The sequence below is a fragment of the Anopheles coustani genome, chromosome 2 (genome assembly GCF_943734705.1).
Source record: "Anopheles coustani chromosome 2, idAnoCousDA_361_x.2, whole genome shotgun sequence".
Classification (NCBI taxonomy): Eukaryota; Metazoa; Arthropoda; class Insecta; order Diptera; family Culicidae; genus Anopheles; species Anopheles coustani.
Window position 1 is genome coordinate 299,223 of NC_071289.1, and position 18,549 is coordinate 317,771.

The window sequence follows — 18,549 nt, forward strand, 5'->3', positions numbered from 1 at the left end:
AGTAAATTACCGAAGTGTCGAGTCGGTTTGCGCGGCTTGTTCGTGGAAAGTGTTGGCGTTTTGATCGTTATTTTTTGTTATTTCGTGGTTTGTGGTTGCACCGAATGTTGCAGTGAAAACACACTCGAATTGAAACACGCAATGATAAAACAACGATCACCATTTCCCGTGCAGATTTAGGATTGAGTGTTGTGAGAGTTGTGTGCTAGGAGTTAGGAATTCACCAGGTCAGGCCAGGAGTGTCACTGTGTCCAGTCAAGTGAACGTGTGAGCGTTTTTGTAACGGCTTGTGATGGATTCCGCGATGGATACGGCGTCCACGGCCAGTGATCACAGCATCGCCTCGTCGAACGATTCCCGTGGTCAGAACATTTCACCCTCGATCTCGCACACCCACAACGGTGGCAGTGGCCACCACACCCACCATCACCCGCATCCGCACCATCCGCACTCTCACCCGCACCCGCTGGACAAGACGCGGACCCCGACGCCCGTCAGCCCGGTGCTCAACAGCCACAACAACAGCAACGGCGGCGGCGGGGGAGGCGGTGCCGGAGGCGGCGGGGGCCCTGGGCCGCTGAGTAACCATCACGGATCGGGGCGGCAGCTTTCGGCCAGTCCGCTGAGTGCCGGGGCCCAGGCCCAGATGATGGGTCACCTGGCGCACCCGCTCAGCCCGCCGCACGTCTCCACGCCGAGCAGCATGGCCGGCATGGTCGGGATGCCACCGCGGATGGCCCAAAGCCTGTCGCACCTGCCCCCGCACGGACTGGGCCTGCTGAACTCCTTCATGCACCATGCCAGCCCGCTCGATCTTATGGCCGCAGCGCACCACCACGTGCCACCCCGGTCGTACAACAGCCCGCCGCCCATTTCCAGTTCGGACCCCACGGCCAACGAGTGCAAGCTGGTGGACTATCGCGGCCAGAAGGTGGCCGCCTTCATGATCCAGGGTGAGACGATGCTGTGCCTGCCGCAGGCGTTTGAGCTCTTCCTGAAGCATCTCGTCGGCGGCCTGCACACGGTCTACACCAAGCTGAAGCGCCTGGACATCGTGCCCCTCGTGTGCAACGTCGAGCAGGTGCGCATCCTGCGTGGGCTTGGCGCCATCCAGCCCGGCGTAAATCGCTGCAAGCTGTTGTCCTGCAAGGACTTCGACGTGCTCTACCGAGACTGCACGACGGCCAGGTGAGTGCTAGCGCACATCTACATCCATAGTTCGCGTAGCCAGCGTTGTGTAGCCCGCTTTTGCGTTGCCCGCTTCCGTAGATCGTAGTTGATGGTTTAGTTTAGACGGTTTACAATCGATCAGTCAGCATCTTGCGTGAAGATCAGGGATTTTCAATTCCGCCAGGACACTTTTCCATCGGTTATCGTTTGGTTTGATGTACTCGTACCTGTGTAAGTTTGTGTGTTTGTTTGTTATACTATTTACTTTCCTCAAATGCATGTTGATTGTATTTTGCACCACTTTTCCGTCAGGACACGTTCGGCTGCATACGGTTGATTTTTATTTGGTTTGCATTCGAAAGAACGGAGAGAAAAAAAAACACACACACAAGACCTCGCGAAACCCATCAATTATCTCCCAGAGGTGTGTTGGTTTTGTGTGAAACTTGCAGCAAAAAAAAAACGTCGGAATAAGTTATATCATCCCTGCTCGCCGACAACCAGATTGCGCAATGAGTGGTTTCCTTTTGCTAGCTAGGACCAATTAAAAGTTTAGTCCCAGACACCCCGAAAACACCGTTCCCATCTGTCCATCTCGATATGTGCAAACTTTTTTTGGACAAACAAAAAAAGAGAGAGGGAGGGAGATTGAGGAAACGAGAGAGAGAGAGAAGGAAGCGTAAAAAGAGTTTAAAAAAATGAAAGCAAACCGGAGGAAAATATTACCTCCCGTACTTACAAAAATGTACTCATTGGAGCGGAAAATCTTCTATCTTTTAATCCCTTGTTTGTGCCCCGCAGGAAGCCATCGGTAACCAGTGGCTTCCCGCCGTGCCATCCCCTCTCAGTTCCACTGGAGCTGGAGGGAAAGGAAAAACTGGAACAGTTGCCGGTTTGCCTGAGTTTGGAAACCAATTCCGATGGCGAACGCCTCAAAATAGTTTGCGGTTTGGAGCGGCAAGGGAAGGCGCAGGCTAATGCACTTCCAACCCCTTCAGCGTAATGCATGCGGACATTTTTCCGAGCTGCATAACATCTTGGGTTAGGGCGGTTTTGGGACGGTGGTTGCAATTGTAACCACTTTCCCGGTCAGGAGATAGGAAAGGGTTGGCGGTGCGATATAGTAACCCGGCAGGAGGTTGGCGAAGTTATCGGAAACCAACGGAAGAACTCCCATACCGATCTCGAGAAGAGATGCTGTGTAAAATGGAGCTCCCACATTCCAGCCCAAGAAAGTAAGCACTTGGTGCTTTCCCCTTCTGGCTGTATAAAGCATTCCCGATGACGACAAACGGAGTATCGATGATCGGCCGCGACTGGGAAAAATGTGAACGGAATCGTGATCGTAGTAGGGTGCGATCAAAGAAGAAAAGCGAGAAACAAGTGCTGGGTTGGGTGAGCGAATGTAGTAATTTTCGAATCGCATCTCGCGCAGGTAACTGATATTGGCATGTGTTATTGCTCCGACACAGAGGCCAAGTTTCGCGGAGGCTTGTGGCAGGAAATGGAGTTCTGTTTCTTTTGTGATACGGTGGCACTCGGAGGCCTTTGCCGTCGTCGTTGCCACCGTCAAGGCTCAAGAGGAGTGTGGTGCGAATCGCGAACCAAGAACCAGTGCTTCGGCATGCCGGTCTAAGAGAGCTCATCTCTCCTAGCATACATTGTGTAATTATCGTTAACCTGCGCCGGGAAACAGAAGATATGATTGATGGATTTTCCTCTGAATCGACACTGTAATGAACAGCATCTTTCCTAAATTACGACTACTGTCAGTCGTAAATCTGGGGAAAAAGAGTAGACTGGGGCCTCTTGGCCAGCAACGGTGCTGATTGAAATCTTCGTTTCGAATTTAGGCATTAGTTCCAGTTAATTTAAAAGGTTCGGATTGTAATTAAATCGAGGCACTACCGTGCGCCACAGAGCTGGGAAACGGGAAGAGGGGCACCGCCGAGTGTGGGCAAGAAATGGTAATCAGTGATTTTTGAGCGGCTGTCCCGTACTCCCGCGTACCAGCCTCCCTACTCCGCTTCACCCACCCCAGCGCGTCCTTTTGACTGCATCGGAATCTGCCTTATTTTAATGATCCGAAGTTCGACGAATCGTAATGGATGTTTGTGGCGTCGATGGATAGTTAATTGCCGTCTTGTCGTTAACGGGGCGCGCACCGTGTTTGTGCGTAAAGTGTGATACATTGTGCTTACGAGGGCTGAGATTTAAATATCTCGAAGCTACGGCGCAGGGCATGGGTGCCTGGCCGGAGGATGGCGGAAAATTGGAAATCCGTTCGAACCGTACCGACGACGGGTTTGCTCAAACGAAAACAATAATTTTTGGGTGCGCGAGGTGTAAAGCGCGCGTCATTCTCGATTATGATCGCTACATTACACATAATGTTGCACATGTATCGACAGATGTGTTTGCACGGTAAAGAAGGGGCTCAAAGATTGCTCCGTTTCGGTCCTTGTTGGACACATTTAGCTCATACTCACATAGTTCGATTTATTTTCTTCCCTTAAAAGGGGGTTTCCATTTTTATTCACCCAGCGATGCTATTTTCTGTGTGTTGCGCTTTAATCTAGGACATAATTTATTTATCAGTTCCTTCGCTATGAGCTGATGCGTTGAGAAAATGAAAATGTAGCATAATGAGGTTTTCGTACGAGTGAATGAAAACATATTTTATTCGCCCTGCAAGCTAGTTTCCTTGCCAAAACCGAAGGAATAATGTAACACTAATTGTTCTCATGAGTGAAGCGTGTTGAAAGTGTTGGCGAATGGCCAACGTTCGGGACGATATTTTTAATGCCTTTTCGTCATGCCGATGTGTGTACGGATATGTGTTCCATTTCAGTTCGTAGCATAATTGGCCAAATAATATATTCCGAAATCCGGGTGAAATGATGTCCGTAAGGCGCTCGACGATAACACCAAACTGCCGGTCTACGATGTTACGTGAAAAGTGCAGATATATATATATATATATATATTTTTTATTTTAATTTACGATGCTATGCGATACACACATAACGCCAGCAGCACATTTATATCGCTCCCGGGGCTTCCTGCATACTAGAAAAGACGACCATGCTAAAGTTGTTCGGCTGGCCGGGCGGAGCGGGATGTGTGTGTGTGTGCGAGGAAGCGAAATTTGTTTCAATTGATATGAATGAAATTATTCATAATAACTCAAGAACTTGGTACAGCATAAACATCGTTAGTGCATGTTGCGTGTAACTAGTGCAGGGAGGTGTACACGATAAAATGTGCTCCGTGACTCGTACTTTCCGGCTTTTATAATGTCCTCGGTTGGAGCAAGCGACACGTAGGTCCAGAGAAAGGCAGACTAGCTTGAATTTTTGCGGTCTGTCTACCAACTCGGCACCTGTGTCTGATGCTATGTGTCGCGGAACTGCAAACACACGACGGAAAACACAACGCGCCAGAATGGGAAGGAAAAAAATGAATATAATGCTCATGGAATTAATAGAATAGCAGTAGGCAAGTTGTACACATGTAGAGCTTGGTCGGGTTTCCATGATGTTTGATGGCTCGAGAAGGCGGACTGCCCGTCGGCTGGGTCGGGTTGAGGACGAGAGATTTTCCTATCCTTTCCGAACCGTGAGACATTAGAAGCTAATTCCAGTATGGCACGACAGGGTGACGACGGGGCTGGGTGTCTTTGGTAGGTATCAAACCGAAATATGCTGCCATTAAGCATCGGGGCAGGAAAAGTAGAAAGGGCTGGCAACGCTAATCGGGAGGGGGAAGAATCACATTTTCGTGCCGGGAATGGTCGGGACATGACAAAGAATCGTTTAACAATACCAGTCGTCGTCGTCATCATTGTCGTCGTCTCCCTTGGTTTTTCTTTTGGCGTGTTTTATTGCGAATCGATGTCGAACAACAGTTCGCCCATAACCTGTTTGTTGTTCTCCCACCCTACCTCCCGAGACGACGGCCCCAACAGGGAAGCAACACTTCACTCGAGTCGAGTGTTGATGATGAAAAAGCGAGCGAAAGCGAGAAGGGCGCCCAAACGGGCGAGGGAAAGCGATCCGACGGCCAAACCGAAATCGGCGTGTAAAACGCAAAGACCGAAGAGGGAAGAACGGGTGGGATCCACTTGTGCGGAATCGGATCTGCCCCGATAAGACGCAGCCAGCGTCTTAGTTGGCTTTTGATAATCGACCGTTCGTTGCTATGAAACCACAAACGCCACAAGCTTTGCGGTTTTACACCTCATGCAATCATGGATTGGTCTGGCCTGTTGGGTGGGAAAGGGCACGAGGAGGGCACGCGTGAGTGGACACACACACACGTCGGGAGCAGGATCGGAGTCCGGAAAACATTGCGACCGTGTGCTTTGGCGACGACGATTGATATGCATTTATGATTCTAATAATCGACAGCGACATGGTGTGCGTGCGTGCGTGCGTGCATAGCGTGTCGAGCCATTGTTACCGGCAATGCTACAATTTAAGACTTTCATTGTACCTTCGTGATGTTCATTCGTGATACGCATTCGTTGTATTTGTATAGTTGGAATGTTGAGAGCCGACGAATGATAAATGTGATTGTGTTGTTTTGTTTGATTGTGTGTATACATCTGATTGTTTTTTTTATGATTGTTTCTACCTTAGTGCAAAAAAACACATTGTAAAATCATAGCTAGTCTGCCTGTTAAAAGTTCACTCAATGAATGGATGATTTTTCTTTTTGTTTAATTTCAGATGCTTGTCCATAAAGCCACCTGAGAGGTATGCCTTCCAAATGTGCGTTTGTATTGTAAATTGTAATGAGCAAAGCAAAGCAAAGCAAAGCGAGGCAAGCGAAAAAGAAAAAAAAACAAACAAGAAAACCAAACCGAAAACTCTCCAGGAATGAGCAGTTGTCCTAGCAAAGTGCTAGGTAAAGCGGAAGCGTACTGAAGTGAAGGTTTTTCACCCCCTTTCGTGAGTAGGTAGCGTTCGGAGGTATGTCACTTATGCGCCAGCATGATGCACTCAGCCGTCGACTCGTCGTCGGATGCACCAAAAATGCCGTACGGCGTAGGGCAGAGCCCTTTGGGCCTTTGCCGTGCTTCCACGAGCCGCGATTTGCGTCCAATTGGATGCGCACTCACGGTCGAACCGCGAAGTGTCCGCGAGTGTGGCGTGGTTCAAGAATCATCCATTCGAGCCGAAGGAATCGCAACCCAACTCTACACTCACTCTCGCCAGGATTGGATTGCATCCCTTTCGATGTACCAGGGGAGAGGTTCGCCTCCGCCCGCAGAACAGGGAGCTGCTCACTTCGTTTCGATCGTATCGAAGGAAAAGTTTGTTTAATTCGTCTGCAGCGGCTTCTAGCGACGGACGCGAAGATTTTGCTGAATATTGAATAACGACCGAGGCGGGCGCGCAATCAGGGTGGGGGAAAATGAATTGTGCCGGAGAAAAGGCAGCGGATAAAAGGATCTAATGGAAAATTTATGCTGGAAAATTAATTTGTAGAAAATATAATTATTGTTGTACTGCACCTCGATATAAATCACGAGTCACCACTGCTTTCGTTCGCAACACGATAAGTTACACCGGCGCGTTTGCTCGCGCGCCAACTTCTCCGAGGCATTCGTACAACAAAAGTATAAAGATAATAAAATGCATAAATCAATTTTCAACCTACAATTACAAGTACTTGCTGCTCCCGTGCTCCTCTGGCTTGGCTCCCGCTCGTTCATCTTGCCGCGCGCCTTCAGCTCGTCGGATCATCTTTTTCTATCTCTTTTCTTTCGCCGTGAAATCATAAATCGTCAGTAGTGGTATTTTAGAAAAAGTTCTTAATGCACGTTTCACGAATGTGCGCTACGAAATGCGAAGGGAGGCGATATACGTTAGTCTTTTTTAATTTAAACTTGCTTAGTTGAAACGACGTTCAAGAAACCCAGCGCCCAAAAACAGCTACAGAAGTCGAAGTAAAGGCATTCTCTGTGTGGCGTTGTTGGATTGTGCAAGAGCTTTTTGAGAAGGAGGTGGACGAGTGCTTAGGAAGTGGCTACACATGCTAGGCCAGGTTTCGCACGTTCACTTGGAGAAAGTTCCGAGATTTATTTTGTGTTGGCAGTGGAAGGCTGCTTCCGTCGTGGGCGTGACAGAAAATAACCCAACTCGATTGCGATCATCTTAGATTCGAGGATGTGTTCGACAATAGCGGGTTCTAAAGGCGCAATCTGACAGACTGATGGGGCGCTGAAGCACAGGGCTGAGAGTTAGAGAAAGGGAGAGATATGTAGGTGTAGAGCGACAAGTAAAGGAGGAAATGAACGGCCTGCTTCTTCTGCTAAAAAGTAAAACCAAGTTACCGTAAATTGTCTCTAATTTCGTACTAACAATCTCCCAGTCTTAACTCCAGTAACTCTCTGCTATCGCACAGTTCCAGGCCCGGCAGACCGCCGAAGCGAGGCCCAGTAGGACTCTCGATGCCGACGTCGCACATGCAGCACCATGCGCAACTGAAGAAGCACCGCCTGGACAACGGGGAGTTCGTGTACGAGAACGGACACCTTAACGGTAAGCCACCCTAGGGGAGGGATCCTTTACTGTTGCTATTCGGTTATTTGGTTGGTCCATCGCTGGAAGTATAGATGTAAGTTTGGATCATAAATATGTTCGCAACCGAAGTCACCCCTGTTTGTTGCCCTTTTGCATAGATGTTTATCCCATTGCGATAGATGGGTGGTAATTTTATAAATACTTAAGTAACTATATCATCGTTATTTGAGGATGCTTACAAATTTAAAGTGCGGAAACATATTTAATTATTCGTTTCAAATGTATCTGAAGCACAAACCGATGTAGAATGTTTTGGTGAGTTCTTCCTTGCGCAAGAACAAGATTTATGAACTGCAATCAGTTACAGTTTGCATTAGAAATATCAATTTAGAAATTCTAACAGATTTGTTTTGCTTAATCTTTTTGCTTAAAGTCCAAACAGTCTATGACATGAATAGGGGGGTTCCAAAACATAATAGACTTGGTGCAAAATATGAGTTTTCTCATTTTAGTCATACTTTACAGTGTATTGAGTACATTGTATGTTGTATACTACCATCCAGTACAAAACAGATTGTTGTTAACTTGCCCTGCTTGGGGGTTCACCGCAATGAAAACTAAATGAAATAAAGATAACACCGATTAAGTTTCGCACAAACTTGGTTAGCTTATTCAGGTTTATTACTGAAACTTTATAAACGGTATAGTGAAAACGTTTATCTTAGCCCACGGTATTATGGACGAATTTCGGAACCGTCTGCAGTGTCTGGCGAGTGGCCGCATAATGATAGTAATAACAGATCGTTATGAATTTTGTGTGTCGTATCGTGGAATAGAATGCAGCATGCATGACATTACCGGCTGGCAGACCCTTCAAAGCTTAGGGATCGTCGGTTCTTACACTCCATCGAGTGGATAGAGAGCTAAATGCTAAACGCTTCCAACACGGCCAGCACGGCCAATATAGTGGGTACGCATATTTTATTCATGTGTGGTATACTTATAATTTGCATAATCAAAATATGTTTCTATGTATTGCAATTTTACGAGCAGAGCTGCTGCATCTTGTGATGGATTGAAAGTCCTAATGAAAAAGAATCCGAAATAATTGTCCGAGACGGGGCACGCCGTGGGTATGGATGTATCGTATCAGCTATTATTTTTGCCGATGTTGCAAAATATTTATGTTAATATTAGATTTTGAGGACCGAAACGGCGAGAAGGTGCTGTGCCGTGGGCCATGTTGGCAGGGGAGGAAAGGAACGCATCAAACCACGCATTCCAGGCGAGACTCATACGGATCCGAAGTTCCGAATCGACCTGGGTGAAATCGATCGGGCAAGCGAAACATCAGAAAAACATTAGTGGCACACCAAAGCTTCGATGCTCCCCACGAGAACAGGAGAAACATTGCGAAAAAAGCGTAGAACGAGACACAATATAGAACTTGGTGCGGCCAGCAAGTCGAGCGGAAGAAAGCGGCGAATGCAGATGCAACGGCAAAAGAAACACATAATAATAAATAACAGCTGGAAACGTTTAAAATGATTATACATGAAAGGAACTGCTTGCTGCTCGGGATGTTGAGGTCAGGGCAAGAAACGGGGGTTGCAGGGAAGAATCGAGGGCAAGAGAAGTGGCTAGCTGTATGGTGGAGCGGAATATCATAATGCGAAAGAATGTGCGTCGGCTTTGGGCAGAGCCAGCAGTGCGCCAAGCTTCGATTGATCAAAGACCAGGTTCTGTCGGGTTCAATTTTAAAGGTGATTGGATAATAGTTATACAACAATACTCACCCACCAAAGTATAGGCAAACAGGGCGGGGACGAGAGACGAAACGTGGACTAACATGGCATGGCACTTCCTGTGTTTCCTTGCTCCGTAGATCTGCCGCGATTGGACAAATCGCCGTTGCTGGCAAACGGCTACAATGCGCCACCGACGCACCTGAACCACATACCCTTCATGCAGATGAACCCGCATCAGGCGGCCGGTGGCCATCCGCTGATCAGTCCCGGCGTCAACCCGCACGGCATCCCGCGGCCCGACGGCTCCATCATCAAGGGCCAGAACATCCCGGGCATGGAGGCGATCGCAAGGTGTGTTGTGTCGTACCCGGTTACAAAACTCCCTGAACCCAGTCAGTTGCTCATTCGCAGGTCGCACCACTCCGCCGGGCTTTGGGAAAATTGCAGAGCTGCCTACGAGGACATCGTGAAGCACCTTGAAAGGTGAGTAGCACACTTCAATGCACGTGCGTTCGAGGGCAAGCAAATAGAGAAAAGGAATGCCCCAAACATCGAACAGAAAGCGCCGGGACTCAAGGGCTGCAAATAAACAATGTTAATGTTCACTCGTGCCAGTTGTCTTCGGTTACAAATCGATCGCAGCCGGGCCGGGAAGAGAAGTTGCATATAATTTATACGTTTTCTCCCTGGTTTGCTCCTTTTTTTTCTCTTCCCGGATTCTCCCATTCGTTCCCGTCGTCATCGTCCTCGTCGTCGTATGAATCGCGTGAGCATAGACTGCGCGAGGAGCGGGGCGATGACAGGACACCAAACGTTGACCACAAACCGCGTGATCTGAGTTCGCAGGGCAGCGGTAAGTCGTTCGAGAAATGGGGAGCAGCGCTCGAAAAGATGCTAAAGCTTATGCTTACGCTTTCGTCCCTCCTTCCTTCCGCGCTCCGCATCATTCTTAGGTCCCATTCTCGCCGAATCGCCGAATGGCCAGAGTCCGGCGCTGAACCTGTCGAAGTCCGGAGTTGGCGAGCACTCGGGAGGCGGTGGCGCTAGCGGTGGAAGCGGCGGGGCCGGAGGTGGAAGCCGCGCCCTCAGCGAACGGAGTAACCCGAACTCGCCGGAACCGTCCGTGCACGAGGAGGACGAAAACATGAGCGAAGCCAACATATCCGACACGGAAGAACCGATCGAGAAGGACGAAGGTAGTTCACATTCATTCTTACTCTAATCAATCCTCACATCGGCCTCTTCACTCTCCCCCTTGTTCTGCTCCCGACAGACATCAGCGATTGCGAACGAGACATGCATTCGCCGGTGCCGGCAACCGTTCCGATTCCGGTTCCGCAGGATATCGAGGCGCACCGGCAGCAGGCACTCAACTACTCCAGCCTGGCAGCGTCGGTCGCTGTGGGCGCAGCCGTGGCAACTGGCCAGGATCCGTCCATCTCCTCTACCGAGACGCTACTGCGCAACATCCAGGGTCTGCTGAAGGTGGCCGCGGATAATGCCCGGCAGCAGGAGCGCCAGACATCCTACGAGAAAGGTACGTGTTTGTCAAACCTGACTTCGAAGTATGCGACAAATCATCCATCGATCAATCCATCCAACCAACTTGGGTCCGTCCTGGCAAACGATTGAGGGCAGAGCCCGATTGAGATCAATCTGAATGTTTAGGCGTGTTTGTCGGCCGTTCCAGTTATCCAGGGTCCTTCGAGGGCCGGATGGCGAGACGACGCAATGCGATGCGATCTGCGAACGCTCGGACTGTGCATTAATACGAACGTAGATAAACGATTTCACTTTATGGGCCCATAATTAAAGATAATTGTTATCGATTTTGCGCCTTCGTTTTTTTCGGGGGTTCGTTTCAAGGAGCAGCCCGAGACATGCACACAGACATACCGGTCAAAAGCCCCTGGGAGAGGAAACGAATTCCACCGAAGGATCGCGACCACTTCACATACTTGATTTCAATTCCAATGTGTTTTCCATTTTGTTCCCCCGCTCGCTACGCCCTTGCGAGCGGCCAGAATGGCCATTCCGACGGATGGGAGATGCATCTTTCCACTGCGCATAAGTGGCCGTTCGGGTTGGAAATTCATCAATTTTTATCTTAGGGTGAGCTGGGTGGATGGTAGTGCCGCAAGGGGAAACCCTTGCTAGGAAAGGACCGAAGGATTGGGGAGAGTTTCTTTGATCCGGTAATAATGATCTTTGCCAGTTGTTTTATCGTAAAAAGCCATGTTTACGCGAATTAACCTATCATTTTCCATCCCTTCCCAGCGTTTTAGCGACGCGGAAGAAATAGAGGGAGAGAGAGAGAGACAGAGAGAAAGAAAGAAAGAGAGAAAGAAAGAGGAAGAGCTAGGGAGGGAGAGCCTAGGAGGGAACTTAGAGTATTCGATTATGCTTTGGGATGCATTTTCGGCGTTGATCGAGCGTCCTTCGAGCGCCCGGGCATTTTCGCGCGATGATCGATATGATTCCGATTAGTTCGAATTTGATTTAGAAAAATACTATATTGACGAGCCGGTCGTAGGGCATTGGATCGGATTGAATTGACGCGGGATGGGAAAGAAGGCCCCGAAGCCCCACTCGTCGAAGAGGGTTTTAATTATATTTGACCAAAATGTATATGTTTTTCTCTTTACGCGCGTTTATTGTGGTGGTGATTTAGCCGAACTGAAGATGGACTTGATTCGGGAGCGGGAGGTGAAGGATTCCTTCGAGCGTCAGTTGGCCGATGAAAAGCGACTCCGAGGTAAGAGCAGTGCCTTTTTCATTATGGTTGTGGTTTTTTTTTGCCGTTTTTCATTTCCATTGCCAAAATTCCCTTCAGTCTGATCGGTAGATTATAACCATTTCGGTGGGCTTTACTCAAAATTGGTTCGACGAAGCCGGTCCAAATCGAACCCATTTTATCCCCGTGCGCCTGCGTGTGTGTGTTTGTGTGTGAAATGTGATCTGACGGTTTGGTTTTTGCAGCACCGTTCAGCCGTTTAACTTTTTTGATTCCTTTTTATACCTTTTGCTCACGGCGCGAGCGCGAGTCCTTCCCGGGGTTCGAAATGATTGATGAAATTCGTCAACGATTTAGCATCATAAATCACATAATTTAAACCGTCTCCGGCTGGAAACTTAATCAAATTGAGTAACGTGGTACCACCGGTTTCGGACGGTGTTTGTGTTTTTTCTCGGTTCTTTATCGCGCGCAGCTTTGTACCAGAAACGGTTCAAGAAGGAGCGGCGATTACGGATGCAGATACAGGAGCGCCTGGACGGGGAGCGCAAGCGGCGTGTGCAGCTAGAGGACATCATCAAGGCATCCGGAGCACCGGCCGAAGCACTGCGAATCATTGCAGGTGAGTGGTGGAAGGGCAGGAGCAGTGGTTTTCGGGCGACAAGATACCGGCGGACGCTGGTGATCTGCTATCTGTGGCCTCTTGTGACGATGCGCGACGTGATACGATTTTCCCGGCGTTTCCCACGACAGAAAACATCACCAGCGAGCAGCAGCAGCGCGAGAAGGAGCGCGAGCGGGAGTCTGAGCGGGAGAAGGAGCGGGACAAGGAGCGGGAGCGCGACCGGGAACGACGAGAGCAACGTGATAAAGGACAGGAACGTGAGCGAGAGCACCATCATCCGCAGGCATCCGGTGGTGCGTCGGCGTTGGACCGCAACCGGGAGTCACGGGGTGGCGGCTCCGAAGAGGCAAGGCATCGCGGGGAGCTCGGGGAGCGGGAACGAAGAGCCTCCTCGTCCGAGCGCTACTCGAAGGAGGGCAGCCCGGCACCGATCCTGTCGTCCTCGTCACGTCCGAGCCAGGAAGTGTCACCTTCGCAGCCGCAAATTAGTGAAGGCAAGTCCTGGAACTATCCCGGGCTCGACATCATGGCCACCGGAGCCTTCTGGCAGAATTATTCCGGTAAGTACCGTTTGAGCTATGACCTCCATCCCGTGGCAGGAGCCACGCGGAGACACTCGACACTCAACACTCTACATTCGTTATGCAAATGGTTCGTGCATTCATAAAATTTGCCAAATTGCATTATCAGCGCTATTGAAAACCGGTGAACCTTGCAATTGCCGTTTGCCTACCCAACCAAATGGCCCATTCTGTGCCCACCCTCGTTGGTGGCTTCCGCACGGGGATGAGCGTAAACAAAACGCGCTACGACGTTTAAAGTGGCCACCGAAAGCATAAAGCAGGCGACGTAATAGGGAACTCGGAGGGAAAGGAAAATGTCGCGTTCGACTCGCTACAAATGATGACAATAATGATGTCAATCGTAACGCCGTAACGAAGTTAGATCCATTTTCATAATCATTTTGCAATTTTACATCAATCTATTTATTTTATTTCTCCTCCATTCCCGCGAACGGAAAACGCGCGCGCGGGAAAAGTACTCTTTGGCGTTCGGGAAAGTCGGAGTCGCCTGCTTGGGGCTTGAGTTTTCCCTGCTCCTCTAATCGGTTTTCGGTTCCTGAAATGTGCTTCCACTTTTGCCCTACCCGAGTCTGGGTGAAAGTTAGTTCAAGGAGTTTTCCGGGCGCCCCACCTTCCCTCCACCGATTGCCCGCAGGACGTAGGGCTCTCGGGCACATCGCAACATTGTTCGGTCGATGAAAAATTTAAATATATATTAAAAGTAAAACAAAGCAAATTGGTCTGTTCTATCCGTTTTGGTGAGTTTCCCTTTTCCTTCGTTTGGTCCTTACCGTTGCCAGGCCCGATTGATGCTGATGAAGAACATGCATTCATAAATGTTCTTTCGTTGTTACGTTTTTAGTGACTTTTCGTAGAAAAGGAATGCGCGACGAGCGGGTCTTTTCGGTTCGTTTCTTTTCCTCTTTCAACTACCTCCTAGCCGTGACGCTGTGTGGGTAGTATTTGTATTAAATGTTTTTCATAAACATAATCCAATTTATTCATTTTTTCTCCCGCTTTTGTGTGCCTTTCTCCTTGCTCGCGTTTTCGCGCAATGCCCTCGCTTCGTTGTGTTATTATATTCAGATAATGGTTATGGTTGTCGATGGCGGCAGCAGCAGGGGATGTGATGGCAGCTGGGGTTCTCCTTGGGGTGGTGGAAAGGGAGCAGAACGAAGGTGCAAAGAAATACGGGAAAAAGTGGTTTGCTTTCGGCAAATAATTTCCGTACGCCGGGGAAAACGGGACGTAGGGCGTAAAAGGGCAGCGTCGAGCTCAAGAAGTGAAAAGCTGCCTGAGTACGCAGTAAATTCATGCATTTCTAAGCACGGGTAGCTCGGGAGTACGATGGTCGACGACGTATCCTTTTTATTTCCCGTGGATAAGTTGCAAAATCCGACAATCGCATGCGGCGCCTGCCTTAAGGCTTAGGATCTGGCAAGAAGAAAGTACGAGCAGTGTGGTGGAATAAAAGGAAAAGTGCTCGTCCCTAAGATCTTCGAGGGGGGAATGGAAAAATGGAAACTTTTTTCACTTGTGATTCTTCGCCATTCCGGTACGATGATGGTGCGCCCAGTGCGGGCTATGATATCGCAAGTGAGACATCATAAACAGAAAAAAGTTGATTCAATTTCACGCTACACTACGAGATGATCCATTTATTTTGGGCACCGTGCAGTCAGCAAATTGTGGCCCCAGCCACGGTCGCCACGTTGGATGGTGCCGCTTCCGAAGGTGTTTCTTGATTCGCGCTTCTTCGCCTCTATCCGTGGGCTTCAGAATGAGTTTTCCCTGGGTGCGCTTGGAGAGCAATTTTTCCGAATTTTTTATTACTACTATCTGTTGCCTCGAGTGACGCCTGGTGACGCGATTCGTTCCGTGTTCCGAGCAGGGGTCGCGGAGGCCGAGGTGGAGGTTTTTCCGGTTTTAATTTCTTAATACTTGCCACGGGATATGGGTTTTGTTTCCGGTTCTGCAGGGGGAAGGGAAGAGATCACCTGCCACGCCGGAGCAGCTTATTTCGGATTTACAACAGGATTTTCCACACAATGTCACGGAGGGTAGTCGCGTTGCCCTTGTGCTAGGGACACCCACACATTCTACTATTGTCGGCAAATCAGTTTAATTCTCCAGGCGATAATCGCCGCAGAAGCGTTTAAAAAAAGTATCACATTCCATCAAAGATACTAGGAAAGAGCCCTCGGCAATGAACTAGGCCAAAACGACGCGGGCTGGGTAAATGGAAAATCTGAAAGAGACTGCGGTTTGCCCGCGGGAGATGTGTAACAGGAAAAAAAAAATCATAAAGGATCGCGAAAGAACACAACTTTGGGAAAAGGAACTAATTTTGCGCAAAATATTGTTAGGTTTCTTTTGTGGGTTTGTTTGAATTTTCGCTTCGGGATCGGTTCTTTTCTTGCATTATTCGTGTGTTTCTCCCCTGGCGTCATTTTATCTCATTTTATCTTTGTGTGTTGTATTTATTTTACAGAATCACTCGCCCAAGAGCTTGAACTGGAGCGGAAGGCGCGCCAGCAGGCTGTGGAGGGTGACGTTAAGGGACCGCTGCAGGATCGCTCGAATTACTACAAAAATTCCGTACTGTACACTAGTGCCACTTAGTTCAAATTAACGCTAATCTGTACAACCACATTTTCAACACCACTATCGTACTGGTATCACGTAACACATGTGCAATTACACTGAGAAAAAAGAGATCGGTCTGCATGGGACGGCTGAAGGAATGGACTTCTACCGGGTTAGACGAAGGATGTGAAAATGTAGTGATTATTGAAGCATGTAATGGAAGAGTATTAATAATGCAGTATTGATTGACAATGGTAATAAACAAAATCGGTCAAACAAAATTCATTCTTTTACATAGGAAGTCATTTGTAAGCTTTTACTTGTGTGACACACTAAGAATGTTCAATAAATGTAGGAAGAGGTGATGGCAGCAAGTCAGAGCCACTTTGGAGGATATATTTAGAAATGTAGATGTGAGAGGCATTGCTGAAACCAGTCAGATCTCATCGGTGTACATGATTCGATTTGATTTTGATCAGCTGTCCAGGACGATCGACGGGATCGCACGATTACTTCGAACAGTCGCAATATTTAGCCATACGACGAACAATTTTGTTGAATCGTCACCCAAATTTATCAACATCATACACACATACACACCATATAAACCATCTCAAAGGACTTGTATAAACGACTTTCCCCATTTGTAGGGAGTAGAGGACGGCCAACGATACTTGGTGTTGCTGTAGCAAGAAGCTTCTGACACACAGGCACATTCTGGTATATAGTAATGGGAGTAGTGAACTTATGAATAACTATTGGCATCGCATAGTATTTAGATCTGTAAAAAAAATTAACTGCGTGCGGTAGGCAAAACTGTGCATGAAGCCCGACTATCATCGATAGGTAACCGATAACAGTAGGTGAAATTTGAATTACAAAGAAAAAAAATCGTTCGAGACAGGAAAACATTTTATAAACAAATTTCGTAACTTTTTATGTTTCGATGCAGATGTTGTCGAAAGCGTCAAGGATACGGCAAAGGGTGTGGATTATATCCCAAAATTAATAGTGTACATAACGAAGTAATAAGGATAATATTATCCGTGGTTTTAGTTTGCATTTACAACATGAATAGGTGTATGTATGAAAATGGACTTACATTTAGTCGTGCTATTATTTATTTCTATATTTTATTTATGGGTTTTAGACGATCGGTTGCCCTAAGTGGAACACTGTTTGATTATTCGCAACGAATGATTTTGCTTCTAAATTATGCAAGCTTATTGTTATGCATTAGGTTTAAATAATTGTATTTTAATACACAATATGAAATGTGCTATGTGCTACAAATCACAAAATAAAACTGTATTCATTAGCATTGCGTCAAATTGTGAAACATCCGAAATAAATATTGCGAATATTATCTTGCAATTGTAATTTGGAAATCCCGAAAATATTCGATATTTTCTATATCATCATCTACGATAAACTATCATGGTCGCTATCATAGGGAGCAACGTCATTCGGTTGAGTTTACACATGACCGTGTGTAGGTATTGTATCTCCAATATGTGTTGCACTGGGTAGGATATCGTTGGTATTTTTTGAGTTCTTTGTATTGTCGCTATTCGAACGCTATTTGTCGTTCGAATTCGAAGTCAGCTAAACCTGCGCTAAGCCTTCGGTCATTTTTTCGGACCGAGAAATCATCCGGAGGTAAAACATGTCAGCCAATAATATATGCATAAATGGCGTCGTGTCCGGCGACACTGGGACCCGAGAAAGAAGGATCATTTTGTGCCACCGTCAGAGAACATGAAGATGATTTTGGAAACCGGTAGGAAACATAGCATGTACAATGAGAAAAAGCAACTATTAGTGACGAGTTGGAAACATTTTCCACCTGTCAGGAGATTCGTTCGGTAATTTATTCCACTCGCTGGTTTGGGTTTAGGTTTATTAAATAATCGTTCGGTTCGATTACTTTTGTTGCTTGCTTGATGTCCCGCTGGAAAAGGTCAGATGTAGAATTAAGTTTCAGATTTAAAAGAGATTGTTGGTTAATGTTTGATTATTAAGAAATATATCCTTTTATATTTTTAAAATTGACTTAATGTTTTGGAAAATGCTCTGAATGCCTGAGGATCTTTTTGAAGATCCAACGGCCAATGAAATTATTTGAACTGAATGTTTTCGGATTCTGTGAAATATTTTGAAGTATTTCAACAGCATTTGAAAATATTTCGGAAACCTTTTCAATTACCTCACCTTTTTTGATGGGAATATTACTAGTCTACAGATACTCAAAAAGTCAGTTAAAAGATATGAATCATTCTCTAATCCATAAAGTGTTATATAATTTTATTGTTAGATGAAAGGGATCCATCATGTAGGATTGAGTCACCGTTCCGTATTTTGAAACGCAAATATATTTTCTTAAGCAAAGTTGATTATTTCAAAAAGATCGTTCATTTGAGAGGATGAATGTGAAAATGCAGTGTAAAGTGTCGCATAACTTGACTATTTTAGTCTATTTTTAATTTTTATTTAGTTTAAACATAATTTAAACATGTGACAAAGGTTTTTATGCGTAGCGATACGTTTGGTGGAACCTATGTTTGAAGAACCTTTCCAATACCAATTTAATGTA

The 18,549-nt window shown here is 47.1% G+C and overlaps 1 protein-coding gene across 1 annotated transcript; it reads left to right on the forward strand.

The window, feature by feature from the left end:
- The first annotated feature begins 292 nt into the window (after positions 1-292).
- Positions 293-17,274, forward strand: LOC131267155 (dachshund homolog 2). The gene is made up of 12 exons (XM_058269937.1): positions 293-1,188; positions 5,901-5,927; positions 7,549-7,718; positions 9,586-9,799; positions 9,860-9,931; positions 10,225-10,301; positions 10,402-10,644; positions 10,722-10,985; positions 12,120-12,203; positions 12,658-12,804; positions 12,936-13,367; positions 15,862-17,274. Exons 1-12 carry the CDS (start codon positions 293-295, stop codon positions 15,990-15,992), a joined length of 2,757 nt encoding a protein of 918 aa, XP_058125920.1. The 3' UTR covers positions 15,993-17,274.
- Positions 17,275-18,549: the final 1,275 nt, after the last annotated feature.

What these genes read in the sequence shown, in the direction of transcription:
- LOC131267155 (XM_058269937.1), top strand. Translation starts at nt 293, where the DNA reads ATGGATTCCGCGATGGATACGGCGTCCACGGCCAGTGATCACAGCATC. An exon ending in ATCGTGAAGCACCTTGAAAG is followed by an intron (nt 9,932 to 10,224) that starts GTGAGTAGCACA and finishes GCGTGAGCATAG; the next exon opens with ACTGCGCGAGGAGCGGGGCG. An exon ending in TCTGAGTTCGCAGGGCAGCG is followed by an intron (nt 10,302 to 10,401) that starts GTAAGTCGTTCG and finishes CATCATTCTTAG; the next exon opens with GTCCCATTCTCGCCGAATCG.